We start from the raw sequence: 17,777 nt of genomic DNA, 5'->3' as shown, positions 1-17,777 counted from the left end.
ATTCTTAGGAGACGCAGCCCCACAGCCGGACCCCGACCCCAACACCAACACCATGGGACCCCCGCCCCACAGCCAGACCCCGACACCACTGGGGTCCCCACCCCGTAAGTGGCCCCCAACCTCCCCACCCAGCCCCGATGCCGCGGGGACCCCAGCCCAAGGGGCAGCCCCCGCGCCGGCGCCGCGCACTCACCAGGGCATGCACAGCCCACTGACATCTTCACATGCCTGGCCCGGCCGGGGGTCGCTGCGCGCTGCCCGGGCCGCGGGGGTCTCGCATGGGCGGCGCGCCGCGGGCTCCGGCGCGGGGGGCGGCGGGTAGCGCCGCGGCCAGAGGCGGGCGGGCGGGCGCGCCGCGAATCGGCGGAGCAGCGGCGGCAGCGGCAGCAGGAGCAGCGGCGGCGGGGGCGGTCGGGGCGGGGGCCGCGGCGGTGGAGAGGGAGCGGGGGCGGGGGCGGCTGCGCCGGCGGCGGGCGGGTGGGGGCGCCTCTGCGCCTGCGCGGGGCGTCCCGTTTTCCCCCCCGCCGCGAGCGCGTGCGTGTTGCGTGCGTGCGCGCCCCCCCGGCTCGTCGCTGCCGCCAGTGCCGCGCTCGCACGCGCGCGCCCCCCTTCCGTTCCCCCCTCTCCGTGAGGGGCGGGGGGACTCCGGTGTGTGACGGGGGGTCCGCGAGGGAGGACAGGACGGGAAGGACGAGGGGTCCCCCTCCGCTCTCAGGAGGCTCTCGGCGCTGCCCCCTGGGGTTTGCGGCCGACGGAGCAGGGGTAGAGCTCTCCCCAGAGCCCCGTGGGTGGGTGAGGGTTCTCAGGGCTGCGGGACCTCCCGGGGGCAGCGCAGGGATGAGGCTTCCGTCCCTTCCCGGCCGAGGCTGCTCTTCTCAGGGCCTGAGGGAGACTCAACTGGAGGGACGAGTGCTCAGGGGCCCACGCCCGGGGTGGCCGATGAGCGCCCCGGGTGTCTCAGGGCAGCTTGTTGGCGTTTCCACCTGGCAGGCCGTGGGGACGAGCAGAGGACGCCGCGGCTGTTCCGCGGAGGAGCCTGCTGAAGGCTTGTGCTTTTTGGGACCTTGCCAGTCTCCCAGCCCCGGGGCACGGGAAAGACACGGCGCTGTGGAGGTTGTAGGTGGGAGGGAAGGGGCCAGAGAGGGCCGGGGGGCAGGAAGGAAAGGGGTTCGCAGCAGCGCTTTGCACAATCTGGGAGAGTGCCTTGTGCAGCAGGGGATGGCAGACGCTGTTAGACAGGAGGCCGGGAGATGCCCTGGTCTGTGCTGTGCCCTGTGTGGAGATATGTGACAGCATCCCGGGTGAAGCTAGGGGCCAGAGAGATGCCAGGGCAGAAGGAGCAGAGTGCCATACAGACAGGGTCTCTCTGGGGGACACCCGGCCAAGAGGACCTCACCAGGGATCCTGGCCCAGCCCCACGCAGCTCTGCTCCTGCACACCAGCTGTGCGGCCAGAGCCCAGTCTGCAAAGGCAAGCACTGTCCCTCTACTGCCCTGCCAAGATGCAGCCCCAGCCCCACGGTGGGAGCAGCGTCCTGGGCTGAGCAAACTTCCCCAGGGAGCCAAAGATCTCTCTTCTCTCTGAAGGGCCAACTCTAGCCATCTGCTCCTGCCTGGTTGGGACACACATTCCTCTTTACTGAGTGGAGCGTCCTTTAAGCATCACATGGTTTTTGAGCTCTCCTTTTCACACTGTATCTACGAGCCCTGAGCAAGCTGCCCACCCTGGGTGCTGCACAGGTTAAAACTGGATGGCCCTGAGCAGCATCTGGCTGTGCCTGGCCAGGGAGCAAAGGGAGGGGAGCCAGGGATGTAGAATGCGCATTTTCCTTTCTGGCTGTTGTTTGTTTTTCTTGTAAACCAGCAGGAATGCCTGGTGTTGCCCTGTGCCAGGAGTGCATCCCTGCTGGGGATTGTACTGGGGGAGGGAGATACCTGCAGGTGGGATTCCCTATGGTGACACTCCAGGGATCCTATGTGCAAGGAATATGGTTCCCCTTTACAGGATGCACACCAAGCTAGGCTTGCTCTGTCAGATCAGCCTTGTTGTGCCGCAGGGTCCTGCCACACGCAGGGACAGAGGGATTAGGCAGGTCACTGCATGCCCTGGATGTGCCCAGGGAAGAGAACATGACAGGAAAGGAGGGTGTGGAGCAGGATAAGGAAAGCTGCAGGGCTCCAAGGGGAACATTGCTCCCCGTCCCTGTCAGCACATCTCTGGGTGCCAGGTTATAGACAGCCTCTTCTCAGGCCAGTGGACAGAAACGTTGACATTTCAAAAGTGACTTGTTCCTTAACCACACCTGGCCTGCAGAGAACCTGGAACACTTGCCCAGCTTCCCCTGCAGTGCCAGAAGCAGGTGCTGGCCTGAGGAGCCAGTTACATCCAGCAAAATCCCCCACACCCCAGCAGTGTGCTCACATTCGCCCATTGCAACAGGTGTGCTCTGCAGCATTCAGACATGGATCCATAGCCCTGGAGAAGGACACAGCCACCTGCCTGCTGCTCAGACAGCATTTTGGCCAGATACAAGTGATGGTGAGCAGTGCTATGGGCTCCTCGGATGAGGAGGTGGAGGGGAGCATCTCCCCTGGACAGAGAGCCTGTTTGTGGCTAGGGAGGAGCAGCCCCTGCGGGGCAGGAAGTGACGTGGGGACGAGTGATCACTTTTTAAAGTCCCTTGTGGCAGGGGTGGAAGGAAGGAGAGCAGAATGAGGCTCCATGTGTCAGACATAGTTCAGTCCAATGACCAGGCACACAGGGCCCGGAAAAGCGGCTCTATCCTGTGGATCCCCAAGGGAATCTGGCCTGGGCAGGCCCGTGCTTCAGGGACTGATGTAAAGGCGGGGACAGTTGCCCCCCCGCAAGGTAAATCAAGCGCTTCAAAGCTCCACCACACTGCACCTGTGCTGCTGTAAGCACACCCCTGAACTCCATGAGATGATCCTACCATCCGTCTGGAAGCCAGAAGAGCCACAGGAAAAGAGTCCCCAAAGGGACTCTGGGCTTCCCGAACAGAGGGTACCAAGCAGGGCCAGACCAAGCACCTGTGCACACAGGCATCCCTTGCCTTCTTGAGGAGCCAGGCTAGATAGCAACTGTGTCCAGTGAGGCCAGTTTGGCTCCCTCACATTTTCCAGGTGATTTTCTGGGTGCCAGTTTTGGAGAGCAGCACAAGGCTAAGCACAAACAGTGACCTGGGTACCCTGCCCCGCTGCCATGCCAGGAGGCTGCACGGCAGCTCACGGTGCCCATCCCTCCTTTCACACTCGATAGTTTTTTTATCCCCCCTGTGCCCACCACATGTGCGTCTCACCTCCACCAGCCCCACACGAGGTTAGGCTCAATGGAGCACAGTGCTGCACAGGCACCTGAGGCAGAGGGAAGGCTCGCAGCCAAGAGACGGCGGGCCGCGGCGCCCGTCCCGACAGCAGCTCTGCCGCTGCTTTCCGGGAAGCGCGGGGACACGCGGGTCGGCCGCGCACACGTGTGCGCCGGAGCCGGCGGGGCGGGCCCGTGGCGCCGCGGGAAAATGCGCGCCTGCCCCGCCCCCAGGGGGCGCTTCCCGCCAGTCCCGCCCGCGCCGCCCCTCCCACAGCGCGCCGCGGGGCTGGGCCGACCCTCCTCGTCCCGGCCCGCCGCAGCGATGGCGGCGAAGCCCGAGGGTCTGCCCGTGCTCAAGATGGCCGCCCGCGCGGCCGGGGCCGGGCGCCCCCTCAGCCTGGTGCCCGCCTCTCGGCGCGCGGCCGGCGGCGAAAGGGTGTGCTCCCGGCGTGCCGCGCGCGGGCGGGGCGGCGCGGGGGTTGCCGGGAGCTGTAGTGCGGGGCGGGCGGCGGTCACGTGGCGCTCTCGGCAGTGGCCGCGCTGGGAGCAGAGGCGCCAAGATGGCGGCGCGGCGGGGCGGAGCGGTGCCCGCCGCCAACGGGGCCGGGGCCGGTGGCGCTGCCGCCGCGGCCGCTCCGCGGGGCCTGGCGAGCGGCGGAGCCCTGCGCGAGCCGCCTTTCCGCGCCGGCAGCCCCCTGCAGGTAAGGGGCGGCGGGGCGCGGCGGGCCGCGCCGTGACACGTGGAGGCCGGGCGCGGCTCCCGCGGCGGCTGCACCACGTGTGCCGGAGCGGGCCCGCCGCACCGGCGGCGGGCGGGGGTCGCAGCACGGGCCGGCGGCGCCTCCGCTGGTCCCGGAGTGGGGCGCTCTTTCTTTGGGTGGGGGAATGGGGTGCCCGGAGCTCTCCCGCCGGCGTGGGGCGTCGGCGCGGGGAGATTACGAGGGTAGAGGGGCCGCACCCCGTCCACGGGACCCGGCGAGACGGGCGGCTTGGTGTCCCCTACGGGAGATGACACCCCGGCCTTGGGTGGTGGGGGACAGGGGGATGCCGCTCCCGTCATTCCCCCGCGGTCCATCCATCCCGGTGCTGCTCTCTGCCACCTGCGGCCGCGGGGAGCTGGGGCTGGCGCGGTTTGGGACACCTACACCCGCCTGTTTCGGTGGCAGGAGCTCTGGTTGCAGAACGTGGCCCGGGCCGGGAGAGGTTCCCCCAACCGTACCGAGAGCTTATCCGCGGGAAGCGGGGCTTTATCTCGTAGTAAGAGGTTCCCGCGCCGGGGCAGGTGTGGGGCGCGGCGCTGCCGCTGTCACCGGCCCCGGTGGGCGCCTGCCGGGCTGGGCTGGGTGCGGGTGCCCTGCTGTCTGGACGGGGAGCGCGGGGATGCAGCACCCCAGGAGGGGACGCGGGGGCACCTGCGTTGTGCGTTTGCCGGGATTTTTTTGGGGGAAGCCCTAGGCTTCTGCCTCCGTCAGGGTCCTCCTGCGTGGCTGAGGGGCTGCGGGGGAGACCCCCCCATCCCGACCCCAGGCTGGAGGACGCCAAGCCCGTCTCGCCCCTCCCCGACGCGAGCAGAGTGGGCTGCGTGTGGGGGGAGAGAGGTGTGTTCCCGCCTGATGCTTTCCGAAAGCAGCGGAGGAATCCAGGGAGCATCCTCTGGCTGTGCCGCGCTGGCCGGGCGGAGCCCCCCGGCTTCTCGGGCTTACCCCGCGCCCTTGCCGGCAGCTCCGGCGCTGTGAAAGCAGCCTTGGCAGCCAGCCGGGGACCATGGCCGCCCTGTGCTCGGGGCGTAGCCGCAGCACGCCGGGCACACGTGTCAGCAGCGGCCTGCGGGGGCCTCCGTTGTCCCTTCCGGGGAGCAGAGCAGCGAGCGCAGTGTACCCTGCGCCGGGTGGATGCCGGGGGAGCTGGTGACCTCGCTTAGACTGTGTCCAGTGCAAGCGGCTAGCCGCAGTCCCGGTACTCCGAGTGCCCTAAGCCCACTCGGGGGCTGTGGGCATCCTCCCTTCTCCTCGGCAGTGCTGGTTGCTTGGGCACAGCGTGGCCAAAGCCGAAGCCTGTCCTTGAGCATTCCCGTGACCCTCTTCCCTGCAGCGCTGCTTAAAGCAAACGCAGGGAGCTGTGAAGGAAGGCACGGCGGGTTCCCCCCTTCCCTCCGGGCTAGGAGTGACAGGGGTCTCTGGCAGGGAGGAGAGCGGGCAGGGACGCTGGAGCAGGCTGGGCTGGTTCGTTCCCCCGCCCCGACGCACAAGCGATGCTCAAGTGATGAGGGCTGCAGGAGGTGCCCGTCCCCAGGTGGATCAAAGGGAATCCTGGGGGAACACAGCCCAGGCCGGTGACTCACGGCTGTGAGACTCCTTGTTGCAAGGCGCTGAGTCAAGGGAGTCGAGGAAGGCATGGGAGATTGCCCGCCCTCCCTCCCGGGCTGCGGGCTGGAGCCACAGGAAGAGGCCATTTGAGTGGGAGGGTTTTACTTCCCTCCCTCCTAATGTCCAGCGCTGATCACAGCTGGAAACCTTTTATTACATGTTTTCTTTGGGGAGAGCCGCCCTGTGGCCAGATGAGCTGGGCTGTGCAGCCCCGGGGTGTCCTTCGGATCCCTTTGCCATCTACAGGCAGGGGTCAGATGGTCCCTGCGTCCCTGGGCTGCTGATGCTCCATCCTGCTGGCTCCTTCGGTGGCCCGGGTACCTCTGCCTGCCGTTCACCGCTGACTCAGGGTTGCACTCCGGGGCTGGGCGTGTGAGCCTGGATGTCCTCCCAGTATCTGCGTGAGGATTGGTCGGGAATCACAGCCAGGCTGCGCCTAGAGGGCTGCCAGCAGGCTCTGCGCTGCGCTCTGACCAGCAGCCAGCACCAGCGAGGGAGGGGACGGGAGATGCTGAGCAGGAAAACTGCTCTAAAACTGCTCCATAGCCTGATCTGTCTGCATGGTGGAATGGTGTCCTGGTATCACTGTTGGGCTCCACTTCCAGGCAGAGGGCTCTGGAACAGGCTGGTCTGGGCTGGCAAGCTGTCTGCTGAGCCCCAAACCACGTTAGACTCCTGGTCCTTAGGGCTGTCATGTCACAGACTGGGGGAATTTGTGATGGGTAGCTTTGGGGTATTGCTGTGGGTGTCCTGGCTTTGATTCCCAGCCTGGTCTTGGGGTGCCTGTGTTCTGGGGTTGCATGGGGCTCCTGGCTATGCTGTGGCCAGCCATGCCTGCTTAGTCTTATCAGAGGACGTCTCTGAAGAGCCTCAGGGACCAGGGGTTTGGGCATGTGGCTTTGGTGCTGCTGTATTTTAGAAACATCTATTTCATGAAATGCCTGCTGTCTCTCTGGTGCAGTTTACTGCTTGCTAGAAGAGGATTTCAAAGTATTAGCAGCTTCTCTCTAGGGACAAGGTACAGTTTGTTCTGCATGGGCACAGGCTCATGCAAGCTGTGGTACCTACATGAAACAGAGGTGAACTGCATCATATGTGCATCCCCCAAGGTTTGGCTGTATTCTCACAGTGGTGGTGCTGCTCCAAGGGCAGGAAGATGCCTGCTCCTGGCTAGCTTTGGGAGGGAGGTGTACTCTCCCAGGGCTCTGTCCTTGGTGCCCTTATCTTCCCAGCCTCCATTATCTCTCTGCCTAAGCCCATCTACAAACAGGAATTCACATCCTGTCTTGTGCCGGTGGCATGCCTGCGCTGCTGCTCTGCTCTGGATGTCCTGTGGCACTGGGGGCTGCAGCCTCTGCCCTTGCCCAGCATCTGGCTTTTCCTGGCTGTCCTGCAGCATGGCCGTGTGACACCCTGGAGTGCAGTGCAAATACTTTTTTGAAGTTACCCAAGCATCCCTGGAGGTTGCTGGGGGACTGGAAAGGATGTGGGGCTGGGAATTTGGAGGAGGAAGAGTAACAAAGCTGGTTTGGTCCTGGATTGCAAGCACAGACCGCGTCCTCTTGTAGCCTCCAGCAGAGGTATTGGGGTAGGGCTCCAGCAGTGGCAGCTGGCTGCACCCCTCTTGCTGACTCCTGCACTTTTGTTATGAGTTTCGTAATGGTTTGGGGCTTATCTGAAGTGCCAACAGCCGGAATTGGAGGAGCACGTGACAGTCCACGAGGTGGCTGGAGCTGGCCTGTCCCCTCCCTGTCCTGCCTCCCCCTCCCCTCTCCCACCCGACCACTGTGTGGTGTTGAGTAGAGCCTGGTGTTTTATCCATTCATCTCTCCCAGTCATGCAGCTGCAGAGTGAATCAGGCAGAAATTTTTGGTGTGGAGGCATCCTGGGTAATTTGAAGGGTCTCGGGCTGAAAGTAGCACAGGTCTTTGTGCAGTAGACTCTCCTGAAAGCAAGGGGGAAGGTCCCCTATGCCACCTTCTGACCTGTAGCTGCTTCCCCTGCGTGTTCAGGGTGCTGGGGGTGCCCAGCCACAGTTTACTGTCGGGAGCCCATATGTACTGTGAGGAAATCAGTGCTGGTAGTTGGGCTGTGCAAAGTGTTTACCTGGCTCCCCATGCTCCTCAACAGTGCTTTTCCCTCGAGGACGATGACCTGAACTTAACATCGTTGGATGCAGAAACCATCTTAGAGGCTGAAGAGATCCTGGGGACAATGCAGAACTATCTTGACTCCTCTGTGATCTCCATCATTGAGGATCTTTCTCTGAGCGAGGTGGGAGCTCACACACCGATGCGGGATGTGGCGGCCGGGCTGGCCTTGGCTGTGGCATGGGTGGGGGTGATGGCAGTGTCCTCAATGTCCAGGTCTTAGGGCTGTATCCCATCACCCTCTGAGCCCATCCCTACCCTTGCAGCAGAGCAAGGCCTGCCTGGATGCACAGAACGAGCTGTCCCTGCTGACTGCCATCACAGAGATCCTGGACAGCACAGATGATGAGACCTTGTCCCCCTTTGACACCATCATGGATGCAGAGCTGCTGACCTCGCCTCGTGAGCGGGAGAATCCCTCGGTAAGTTGGAGGGCAGATGAAGCCTGACCCTAGAGCCCATGGGAAGATGCTCAGGCAGGGCTCTGCCAGGTCCTAGCCATGAAGGTGCCCTGAAGTAGTAGGACCCTGGTCCCCTTTACCCTGAGATGTACTCTCATGACAGTTCCAATGTGAGAGAAGTGCTCTGGAGGGCCATGCTTCCCCCCTTTGAGCCAGAGATGTGCCAGAGGCTTTGGGGAGCAGCATGTCCCCAATGGGAGCTGCGTGCAGTGTGGGTGAAACACGGCTGTTTGCCCTTGGGGTTTGTGGGGTGAAGTGCACGGGCACTGTGGGGCTGGCGGTGGCCTGTCCCCTCCAGCAGCATAGACCTGCCACTGTCTCATCTTCTGTCCATCTTTCCAGTTTCAGAAGTTTCTCACCTTATCCCGCCCGTTGCTGGAGTGTGAGAGCTCTACCCTGGAACAGCCTAAGGCTCTCAGGCCTCTCAGCAGCAGCAGCAGCGTCTCTGTGGTTGGGAAGGTGAGCAGGGCAAGCTGAAGCAGCAGTGTTGGGGTGGTGCTGGGATAACTGCCTCTGCTGCAGCCCCGGCCTTCCCTCCTGGCATGGGCATCCTTTCCCTGAGACGATGCTTTTGCAAGGCACCAGTGGCAGAGGGAGCAGGGTCTGCCTCACGTGGTGGGTTCCAGGGACTGGGGATGCTCCCATAGGAGTGTCAGATTTCCAGCTCTGTTGTGTTTTATGGAGCAGATCAGATGTGTCCCAGCTTTTTGTCGGCCGTGGGGCTTTGCTGTAGAGTTGCAGCAGACCCGGTTGGCTGTCCTGGGGGAGTGCTGCTAAAAGCCCAGGAACTGACGTTTGCTGTGGTCCCCCTTCCCAGAGTGACACAGATGTGGCCTGGGACCGTGCAACTCATGGCCTCGAGGACCCAATGCTGCCAAAGAAGCAAGTCTGCAGTACCCCGAGAGTGGAGAGGAAGGTGGGCTGGCACCGAGCCCGAGAGCAGCCCCTGCCACAGCGCAGTGATGGGGAGGAAGAAGAGGAAGAAGCTGCCTTGAGCCTGGAGCTAGACAGCAGCATGGAAGCTGTGAATTTCTGTGTGAGCGAGGCAGGGGCGGCACTGGAGGAGCATGAAGACCCCTGCATCATCAACACAGGTGACGTATCCCTGAGTGAGCTGGTGAAGTCCATGCACCCTTACTGCCTGCCCACCTTCACTGTGTGCCTGGACCCTGACACGGAGCCTGTGGCCAAGGAGCTTCTGAGTAGTCCTGTCTTGCTGGAAATTGTGCCTGGAGAGGGAGAGAGTGTGGAGATCCCTGTGGTTCTGCAGCCTTTGACTCCCAACTCCCCTGACCTGGAGCCCCAGCTCCTGGGGGTAGAGGAGACTACCAGGGAGTCAGTCCCAGAAGATCGTGGGGAGCTGCCAGGAGCTCCAACCCAGGAAAATGGGTTGGAAGAAGAGAAGGAGGAAAAACTGCCTGGGAAGGAGCCTTCGTGCACTACCCCAGAGGCCACTTCCTCACCGGAGACAGCGGCACCTGGAGCCTCAGGTCCCAACAACAGCTCCTGGCACAGCACAGAAGCCCCAGCAGGTGGAAAACGTGAATGCTCTGAGAAGGGACGGGGCCGTGAGAGAGCAAGAAAGAGTCGGAAAAAGAAAGCAGAGGAGGACCAAAGCAAGCAGGCCAGACCTGGCAGGGACTGTGTAGCCCATCGGCTCCGTTCCACTGGCTCTGGACAGCCCCTTGCCCAGCCAGCCATCAGCCGGCAGCGGGCAGAGTGTCCCTCTGTTCAGGTCTCAGACTTCCTGGCACAGCAGCTGGAGCGAGCCCGGAAGGAGGGGCAGATGGAGCTGCATGCTGAGCGGGCACATCGACCCCGGGGCAGGCCTCAGAGTACAGCAGGGGCCTTCCTGCCCAAGAAGATGAAGCAGGAGCTGCAGAAGGAGCCAGCACCAGAAACCCTGAATGTGGCCCTGGAGAAGAACAAGACTCTGGCGTCCCTGGACAAGGCTGCACCAAGCGTGGAGGGGCAGCCAGCAGCTGCATGTCCCAGTCTGACAGACCAGGCTGAGGGCCAGGGAGATGCGCAGCCATCTGTTGGACAGAGCAGTGGGGTCTCGGAGGCTGCCTCTCAGCTCCCAGACCAAGGTGTTGGGCTGGAGCCTGCCCAGAGGCTGCCAGCAGCAGAGCCGAGTGAGGGCCTGCCTAAGGAAGCCAAACCCAAGGCCCTGAGCCTGCGTGAGTACCGCATCCGCATGCTGCACCGTCAGCCCAGCACGGGTGGCAGCCAGGAAGGCAAGAAGCAAGTGGCCAACAAGTGGCCCAGTGTCCCTGAGCCTCCGACAGAGCTGGCAGAGATCCCCTGCCTGGTGTCACCCATTCGCTCCGCCACCGAGGCAGACGGTGCTCAGAAGGGACCAGACAAACCCACCAGCCCTGGTGCTGTCCCTTCTCCTGCCAGCAAAGCTCCCACTGCTCTGACTTCAGCCCCAGCACCTGCCACAGCTCCACCACCGCCATCAGCACCAATGCCTTTTGTTGCACCAAGCGTGCCCCCAGCTGCTGGGGTGGCCTCCACTGGGATGCCGCCAGCCTCTGCCGGTGCTTATACCCTTTACCCACCAGTGCCTTCCTGGCCCTGCTTCAGCCCGCAGCCCATGGGCTGCCATGGCTTGCCCCCACCACCCAGTGCCAGCTCCTCCAGTACTTTTCACGTGGTGCCCGGCCTCCCGCCTCCAGCCATGGCCTGGCCCCCTCCACCTTTGCCACCCCCGCCTCCATTTGGCCCGGGCGGCCCCTATGCCCCAGTTGGGTGGGCACCACCATCCTATTGGCCTGGAATCCCCATGCCACCTCCGATGCCTTCCCTTGCGTACAGGGACCCCGGAGCAGCAGCGCAGGCCACCACCGCCTTCCCAGCTGGCAGCCACCCTGGCACAGCCCCTCTGCATGGGCAGTCTCCTGCTGCCCCTGTCCTCAGCTGCCCGGAGCCACCAGCCTTCCCCACCCAGTCACCTGCTGCCCCGACCAGCGAGATGGGGCCTGCAGGTGGCCCGGCCAGGCCGGCGGCTGGCAGGGTGTCAGATCCCAGGAGGCAGGCACGGCTGGCGGGAGAGAGCTCTGTCCCCAAGGCCCCTCTGGCTCCAGCCCCAGCCCAGCCCCCGCCAGCCCCCTCAGCTGCCGCTGCACAGACCAGCAGGGTCCCTCCTGCAGTGCCAGTCCCCCAGGCTGTCCCCACTCGGCCTCTGGAGGAGTCCCAAGCCGCAACTCCCAACCAGCTCCCAAAGGCCCCCCCAGCTGCCATCTGCTGCCCAGCAGAGGTGTCTCCTGCCCCTGTTGAGGAGTCCCCCAGCACCCATGCCTCAGAGAAGGCTGTAGGGCCAGGGACGGAGACAGTGGAGAAAGCCCTGTTGGAGCCCAAGGCAGCTGCTGGGCAGGAGGTGCCTGGCCAAAAATCGACCTCCCAGGCTGCAGCACCACCACGGAAAGCAGGTCGAGAGAGCAGCCTTCCCGCCAAGGCACCCACTGTGCGGCCATGGAGGCACCAGCCACTCCTCAGCTCAGCCCAGCCCAGAGACAGCAGCAAGGACATTGTGCAAGCCTTCATCAGCGAGATCGGTGAGTGGGAGGGCTGCAGGACACTGGGTTGAGTGTCAGCAGCCAGCAAGGCTGCAGTGCTGCCGGCAGCCTGGGTAGCAGGACCGGTTCCTGGCACTTCTGGGGGTGAGGGTGGCAAAGCCATGCCCACAGGCTTGCAGTCTCTTCCCAGTACTCTGCTAGGATGTTGCCTACAATAGATGGTCTGGGCTGGCTGTCCTGAAACTGCTTCCTTCTGAGACTGCAGAGCTGCGTGCTCCTGTCCTTGTGGGAGACACACAGCTCCTGCAGGCTCTGTTACTGCTTTTCCTCCCTAGTGCTTGCCCCACCATCCAGGGAGGCTCATGCAGGGGGAGAATGGGGTTGGGACGCATCACTGTGGTGCTGGGGGAATTCTAGCTGATCTGACTTGCTGTGCTTTCTCCCTGGCTCAGGGATTGAAGCCACCGACCTGTCCAGCCTGCTGGAGCAGTTTGAGAAGTCTGAAGGTGCGGATCTGGCATGCCATCCCCTGCAGGGCTCCCTCCGTGCCATGCTGGCCTCGCTGGGCTGTCCATGCTCCCTGTGTCAGGGTGGTAGTGGGAGGGCTGTGATGCTGCTGCCTGTGGGCTCATGTTACCCTGCCTGAGTGTTCTGTCCTGCGGCTGTCTCTGCCTCCATCTCCTTGGCCTGTCGAAATATCTGGGAGTCCCCATGGCAACCAAAGGGGTGGTGAAGAGTCTATGAGAGGAAAAAGGATGTGCAGCTCCTGTCTTCAGGGAGCTGGGTTTCAGGTGCTGTGCTCTTCCGAGCTGTTCCTGGGGTGCTTTGTTGACCCTGTCCTTCAGCCCTACTTGTTGCCTCTCTCACCTACCTGTTCTCTTTTCAGCCAAGAAGGAGGAAAGTCCTGTACAGCCCCCAGAGGAAAGGCAGCTGACAGGGAGCTCTGGGTGAGTATCAAAACCTTGGCAGCCGGTGCCCAGCATGGAGCCCAGCAGAACAAGGGCATGGGGCAGCTTTCAGTCCTGGCAGGATTTGAAGTGTGCTGGGGCTGTGGCCTAGGAGGGGCTGAGCTTATTGCTGGAATGGGACAGAGCTGGCACTTGGGGGGAAGAATTGGGACAAGCAGTGATGGGCATGACCAGGCTGTGCAAGTTTTATCCTTGCAGCTCTCTTGGATCCTCTGTCCTCATGAACTGGCCAGTGAGGCAGATTGAGTGGGTGCCCCAGGTGTGGGGAGTAGGGCTGGGCTTTTCTTGCTGTGTTTAACAAAGTTCTTTTCCCATTCTCAGGCCTGAGACCCAGCAGGAAGCACCAACCCAGCAGGACAGGAAGCCACCAGATGGCCTGCAGGCCTCTGAGCTGGCTAATGTGGCAGGTAAAGAATACTTGGGACAAGGGAGGGTAGTCTCCCATGTCGTGGCAGGGCTGTTGTGTGTCTGGGGAGACACCTTGGGGAGTGAGGAGGGCTGGGATATGAGGGAGCCCCAGCTGGGTGGGTTGCAGCAAAGGGCTGCTCTCATAAGCGTTCTGGTGCTCTCCCAGGCCTCACGCCCCCAGCCACACCTCCTCACCAGCTCTGGAAGCCTTTGCCTGCTGTCTCACTGCTGGCCAAGACCAAATCACCTGGGTCCATGCCCCAGGAAGGACCCCAGAAGACAACCAAGCTGATGAAAGCCAAGCCCCTGCTCCCAAACAAGATCCAGGTGAAGAGCATGGTGTCAGCCCCTGCCAGCACAGCCCCCAGCCACGTCTGCTCGGGAGACCACGACTACTGCATCCTGGGTGCACCGCGGCCTGAGAGCAGCAATATCCCTGGCACGCAGCCCCCTGCCGAAGGTGGCTCCCGCTGGAATGTCAAACACCACCGGGACATCACTATCAAACCCATTTCCTTCTTAACCAAACGGACGCTGGACCAACCTGAGCCCACCCCACCAGCCCCTAACACCACCACGGGGCACAGCCCGGAGCCCCTGGGGATGGCCTGCCCAGCTCCCCTGGATTATCGGACTACCATCCCCAACAAGGCCACCACTGGGTGCAGCAGTCCCCCCACCTCAGTGCTCCTGTCTCCAGCTGCATCCCCCTGCCGGGACCAGGAGGTGCGGACTCCCAGTGCCCAGCCCAGCCATGCTGCTGCCAAGAGGTCCCTGCGCTGCTACCGGAGACCCCAGGACTCACCCAGCCCCTCTGCCGACGGCTGGAGGGCTGGCCGGAGCCGTGCCAGCCGTTCTTTCAGCTCCAGTTCGGATGGAGCTAGTGAGTCCTCATCTTCATCTTCATCCTCGTCCTCCCGATCCCGGTCACGGTCGCTCTCCCCACCTCCCAAGCGGTGGCGAAGGTAAGCAGTGGATTGTTGCTTCCTCTTGGGGCAGTGTCTTGGTTTGAAAAGACAGATGTCTGCTGAGGAGGGCAGGAGCCTCTCTTGAAATTGAAAATGTAAACCCCTTCCCTCCAAATTATTATAATTTTGAAATTAAGGGGCTCTCAGGAAAGATATGGGCAATAGAAATAACAGTTCTTTACTAGGAAAATTAAAATAAAAAGGCAGTAATACAAAAAACCACTGACAGAGTCAGAATACAACCTGATTAAATGGTGGCTGCCGTCCTCCTGGAGTGACAGGTGTGGTTCTGTTGAAGCAGTAATCCTGTAGAAGGGCATAGATTTCCTCTGAAGATCCAGTGGTGGTGTAGATGGGCCTGGTCTTCCTCTGGGAATCCTGTGGAAAAAGGTTCCCCTGGGTTTCCAAACATCAGATTTTTCTTTAGGTAGGAAATGCTTGGCTCCTCCCTCTGGGTGGACCATCTCACAATGGGATGATGTAATTTTACGTAGTGAGAGTCAGTGGCCCATTAACTGAAGATATTTCCCTGGATGGAGGATGGGTCATGGAAGAGAGAAAGAGAACTGCCCCACCTGGTTTTAACAGCTGGCCCATTAACAGGATATGCCCCCCCCCTTCCTCCCCCCAAGTTATGAGGGAGAGAGATAAAGAACACTGCTCTACCTGGTTTCAACAGGTGCTGGTAGAATATGTACTTTTGGTTACATCTTTCATTGCAGCCTAAGACAGGCAGTTGTCCAGTGGCCAGTCTTTTGCAAGAGCCCAGACACATCTTTATGATCCTACTAGATGGCTGGATTTGATGCTTTTGTCCTTGTGGCCCTTCTGAAGAGATGTTTGGCTCACAGAGGGAGGGGGAGCTGCAGCAACACCCTGCCCATCCAGTTCTGACTGAAGCCCACATCTGGGCCCAACTGCCTGCAAAGCCACCACTGAGCCAGACTTCCTTACTCCTTCTGGAACTCCCAAACCATGTTACAAGTCCTTGGCTGCATCTTTGGGTTTGGATGCTTTTTCTGGAGTATTATAGCAGGTGTTCATATTTGTGCTGTGGGGCTGCTGCAGCCCTTGGTATAGAAATGAGAGGAGCCACAGTGGAGCTCTCCAGGAAGCTGCTGGAGGCAAGCAGGGAAAAACCTGTCTGGCTTGGCTGCCTCAGGGGCTCCCTGTTCTCCTTGTGCAGGTGGCTGTGTAGGAAAGTGGGACATCTTGGACTCTGGGGGTGCATTTTCTTTGGGAGTCCTTGAGCATCTGAGTGATGTGCAGCCTGTCCCAGCTGGGCTGGGAGGCACTGGAGGTGGTGAAGGGTTTCTCCTTCTGTCATTCTCTCGGTGTTCAGCTGGTTCTGGAGATGTGTCTGGGCATGAGGAGCCTGTCCAACCAAGACCCCTTCATTGATAGTCAGTAAATGCAGAGGCTGGAGCTGGAAAGGGCAAGTATAAAAGTGCCATGTTTCATGGCTGTGCAGCTTGGGGATTGTGAAGCAAGACATCTGGCTTGGCTTTCCAGCAAATCAGGTGGCCTTGTGCTGGAAAATGTCCTCGTGTACTGTGCCACCCTGACTTGCTGTCCTCCAGGAGAATATGTGGCAGAGCCAGGCAGCATGCCCTGCCAGGCCTGGGTTTGCCCATAGAGTCCCAGCCCTTTCTGAGCCCTCCCCGGCACAGCCCTGTGCTTCACAGTTCCCCCACGACTATTTCTTGCTCTTCAGAAGCTGTGCCTCCTGTGAGCCTGCTCCCTTTCCTCTGTGGCATTGGGAGACAAATGGAGCAACATTTCTGTAGTGTTGTTGCTGCCCTGGCAATTTTGGGCAGAGGCTTCCCCATCCTGGGGATGGGTCCTGTCTGAGTGGGATGCTGGATACCATGGGGACGATGGATATATTTTTCTGCTTTGGAGCCTTATGATGCTGGACAAAGGGCGGGCTCAGCTGTATCTCTCCTTACCCCAGGTACCGCTCAAGATGTTCCCACAGCTCCTCCTCTCGCTCCAGCTGTGGGTCATGTGGCAGATCCCGGGACAGGTCATCATCCTCATCATCAACATCCTCCTACTCATCCAGGTCCACATCCCGCAGCCAGTCCCGCTCCCCTTCGCCCCGCGGGAGGAGTAACAGGTGGAGAAGGTGAGCGTGGCCATCCTGCAGGGGTATGAGCTCTCCCCAACCCATCTCCCATCCTTCTGTGCAGGAGGGATGGACCCACTCCTTCCAAGATCTCCCTTGTGTTTGGAATCACTCTTCTGACACCCCCATGATTTCATAGCTCATGTGCCTGCTTTCTGCCCTGACAGATACAGTTATGATGCACAGGACCACTACCAAAGGCAGAGGATCCTCCAGAAAGAACGTGCAATAGTGAGTGATGGAGGGCTGGGAATCTGGGACTGGAAATTTGGGGGTTCACAGCCCCTCTGTCACTTCAGAAACAGGGGGTTTCTGCAGGAGAGTGCAGCCTTGCCAGCAGCATTGCTGGGAGGCCCTGGCCGAGGCACAGTGTGGTGGGAGGCCATGCAGGGAGGGTGTTCTGTGCGAGAGGTCCTGCTCATGGATGGGGCATCCCTGCCCGCAGGAGGAGCGGCGAGTTGTGTTTATCGGCAAGATCCCCAGCAGGATGACACGGTCGGAGCTGCGGCACCGCTTCTCTGTGTTTGGGGACATTGAGGAGTGTACCCTGCATTTCCGCTCCGAGGGGTAAGAGCTGCGGGAAGATGGGTCAGTCCCTTCTCAGGGATGGCTCCTCTTGGCCCTTTTCCCATTACTCAAGGGGACGTTGCAGACCAAGGGGGGACACACATAACTGTTGCTGCTGATCTCCTCCAATGTCAGGGATAACTATGGCTTTGTCACCTACCGGTATGCTGAGGAAGCCTTCGCTGCCATCGAGAGTGGGCACAAGCTGCGGCGCCCAGACGAGCAGCCCTTCGACCTGTGCTTTGGTGGCCGCAGGCAGTTCTGCAGGAGGAACTACGCTGACTTGGGTGAGTTGCACAACCTCCAAGTTGGGGGTTGGCCTCCCTGGGTCCTTCTCTTTTTCCAGAGGTGTAGGAGTCCCCATCCTTGGGGTCAGTCAGGGCTGGCAGCAGAGCCACATCCAGGAACTGTCCTGCCCTGAAGGATTGAGTGGGGGCTCCCTGTTTCTCCAGCACTGTGTTGGAGGCCGGCCCAACTCTGGGTCTAGAGGCTGGCAGATGAAACAAGATAAGAGGTTTGCTGTGGGAATGGCCAGAACTGTGCCATTGTTTCCATGGCTCAAGACAGCCTCTCCCCATCTCTTCCAGATTCAAACCGTGAGGATTTTGACCCAGCTCCCGTCAAGAGCAAGTTTGACTCCCTGGACTTTGACACTCTGCTGCGGCAGGCACAGCGCAGCCTACGGAGGTAGCGGCAGGCGAGGCGGAGCACCCGCCCCCACTTTTATACTCAAAAACAAAAGGCAAAAAAAGTATGGAGAGAGAGATGAGATTTTTAATAAAATGAAAAAGGAAAAAAATTTGTTTTATAACCAATATTTAAGGAGGATGGGTCATTGGCCTTCAGCTGGAGCAGTCCAGGCAAGTGACAGCCCTGGGTTTGCCCCAGACATATAATAAATATGGATGCCCAAACA

The 17,777-nt window shown here is 61.1% G+C and overlaps 2 protein-coding genes across 5 annotated transcripts in view; one reads left to right on the top strand and one right to left on the bottom strand.

Moving 5' to 3' along the window:
- The window catches only part of LDB1 (LIM domain binding 1), a 24,863-nt gene extending 24,434 nt beyond the window's left edge, over positions 1-429 (bottom strand). For both annotated transcript variants that reach the window (XM_038140806.1, XM_038140807.1), the window contains exon 1: positions 194-429. In XM_038140806.1, coding sequence (XP_037996734.1) covers positions 194-218 — 25 coding nt within the window. In that variant the 5' untranslated portion in view covers positions 219-429. The remainder of the gene's footprint in view (positions 1-193) is intronic.
- PPRC1 (PPARG related coactivator 1) overlaps positions 1-17,777 on the top strand; it is a 19,942-nt gene extending 2,165 nt beyond the window's left edge. Inside the window, exons 1-14 of one of the 3 annotated variants that reach the window (XM_038140805.1) lie at positions 3,371-4,025; positions 7,821-7,964; positions 8,107-8,262; positions 8,644-8,760; positions 9,119-11,861; positions 12,275-12,328; positions 12,709-12,769; positions 13,112-13,197; positions 13,365-14,163; positions 16,121-16,294; positions 16,462-16,525; positions 16,740-16,861; positions 16,997-17,148; positions 17,449-17,777. In XM_038140805.1, coding sequence (XP_037996733.1) covers positions 3,885-4,025; positions 7,821-7,964; positions 8,107-8,262; positions 8,644-8,760; positions 9,119-11,861; positions 12,275-12,328; positions 12,709-12,769; positions 13,112-13,197; positions 13,365-14,163; positions 16,121-16,294; positions 16,462-16,525; positions 16,740-16,861; positions 16,997-17,148; positions 17,449-17,552 — 4,917 coding nt within the window. In that variant the 5' untranslated portion in view covers positions 3,371-3,884 and the 3' untranslated portion in view covers positions 17,553-17,777. Of the gene's footprint in view, positions 1-3,370; positions 4,026-7,820; positions 7,965-8,106; positions 8,263-8,643; positions 8,761-9,118; positions 11,862-12,274; positions 12,329-12,708; positions 12,770-13,111; positions 13,198-13,364; positions 14,164-16,120; positions 16,295-16,461; positions 16,526-16,739; positions 16,862-16,996; positions 17,149-17,448 lie in introns of those variants that run through there. The other 2 variants (XM_038140804.1, XM_038140803.1) reach the window with 2 other exon arrangements.

Source organism: Motacilla alba, chromosome 6 (genome assembly GCF_015832195.1).
Source record: "Motacilla alba alba isolate MOTALB_02 chromosome 6, Motacilla_alba_V1.0_pri, whole genome shotgun sequence".
Classification (NCBI taxonomy): domain Eukaryota; kingdom Metazoa; phylum Chordata; class Aves; order Passeriformes; family Motacillidae; genus Motacilla; species Motacilla alba.
Note: the sequence above shows the minus strand (reverse complement) of the source record. Positions and strands in the feature narration are given on the sequence as shown.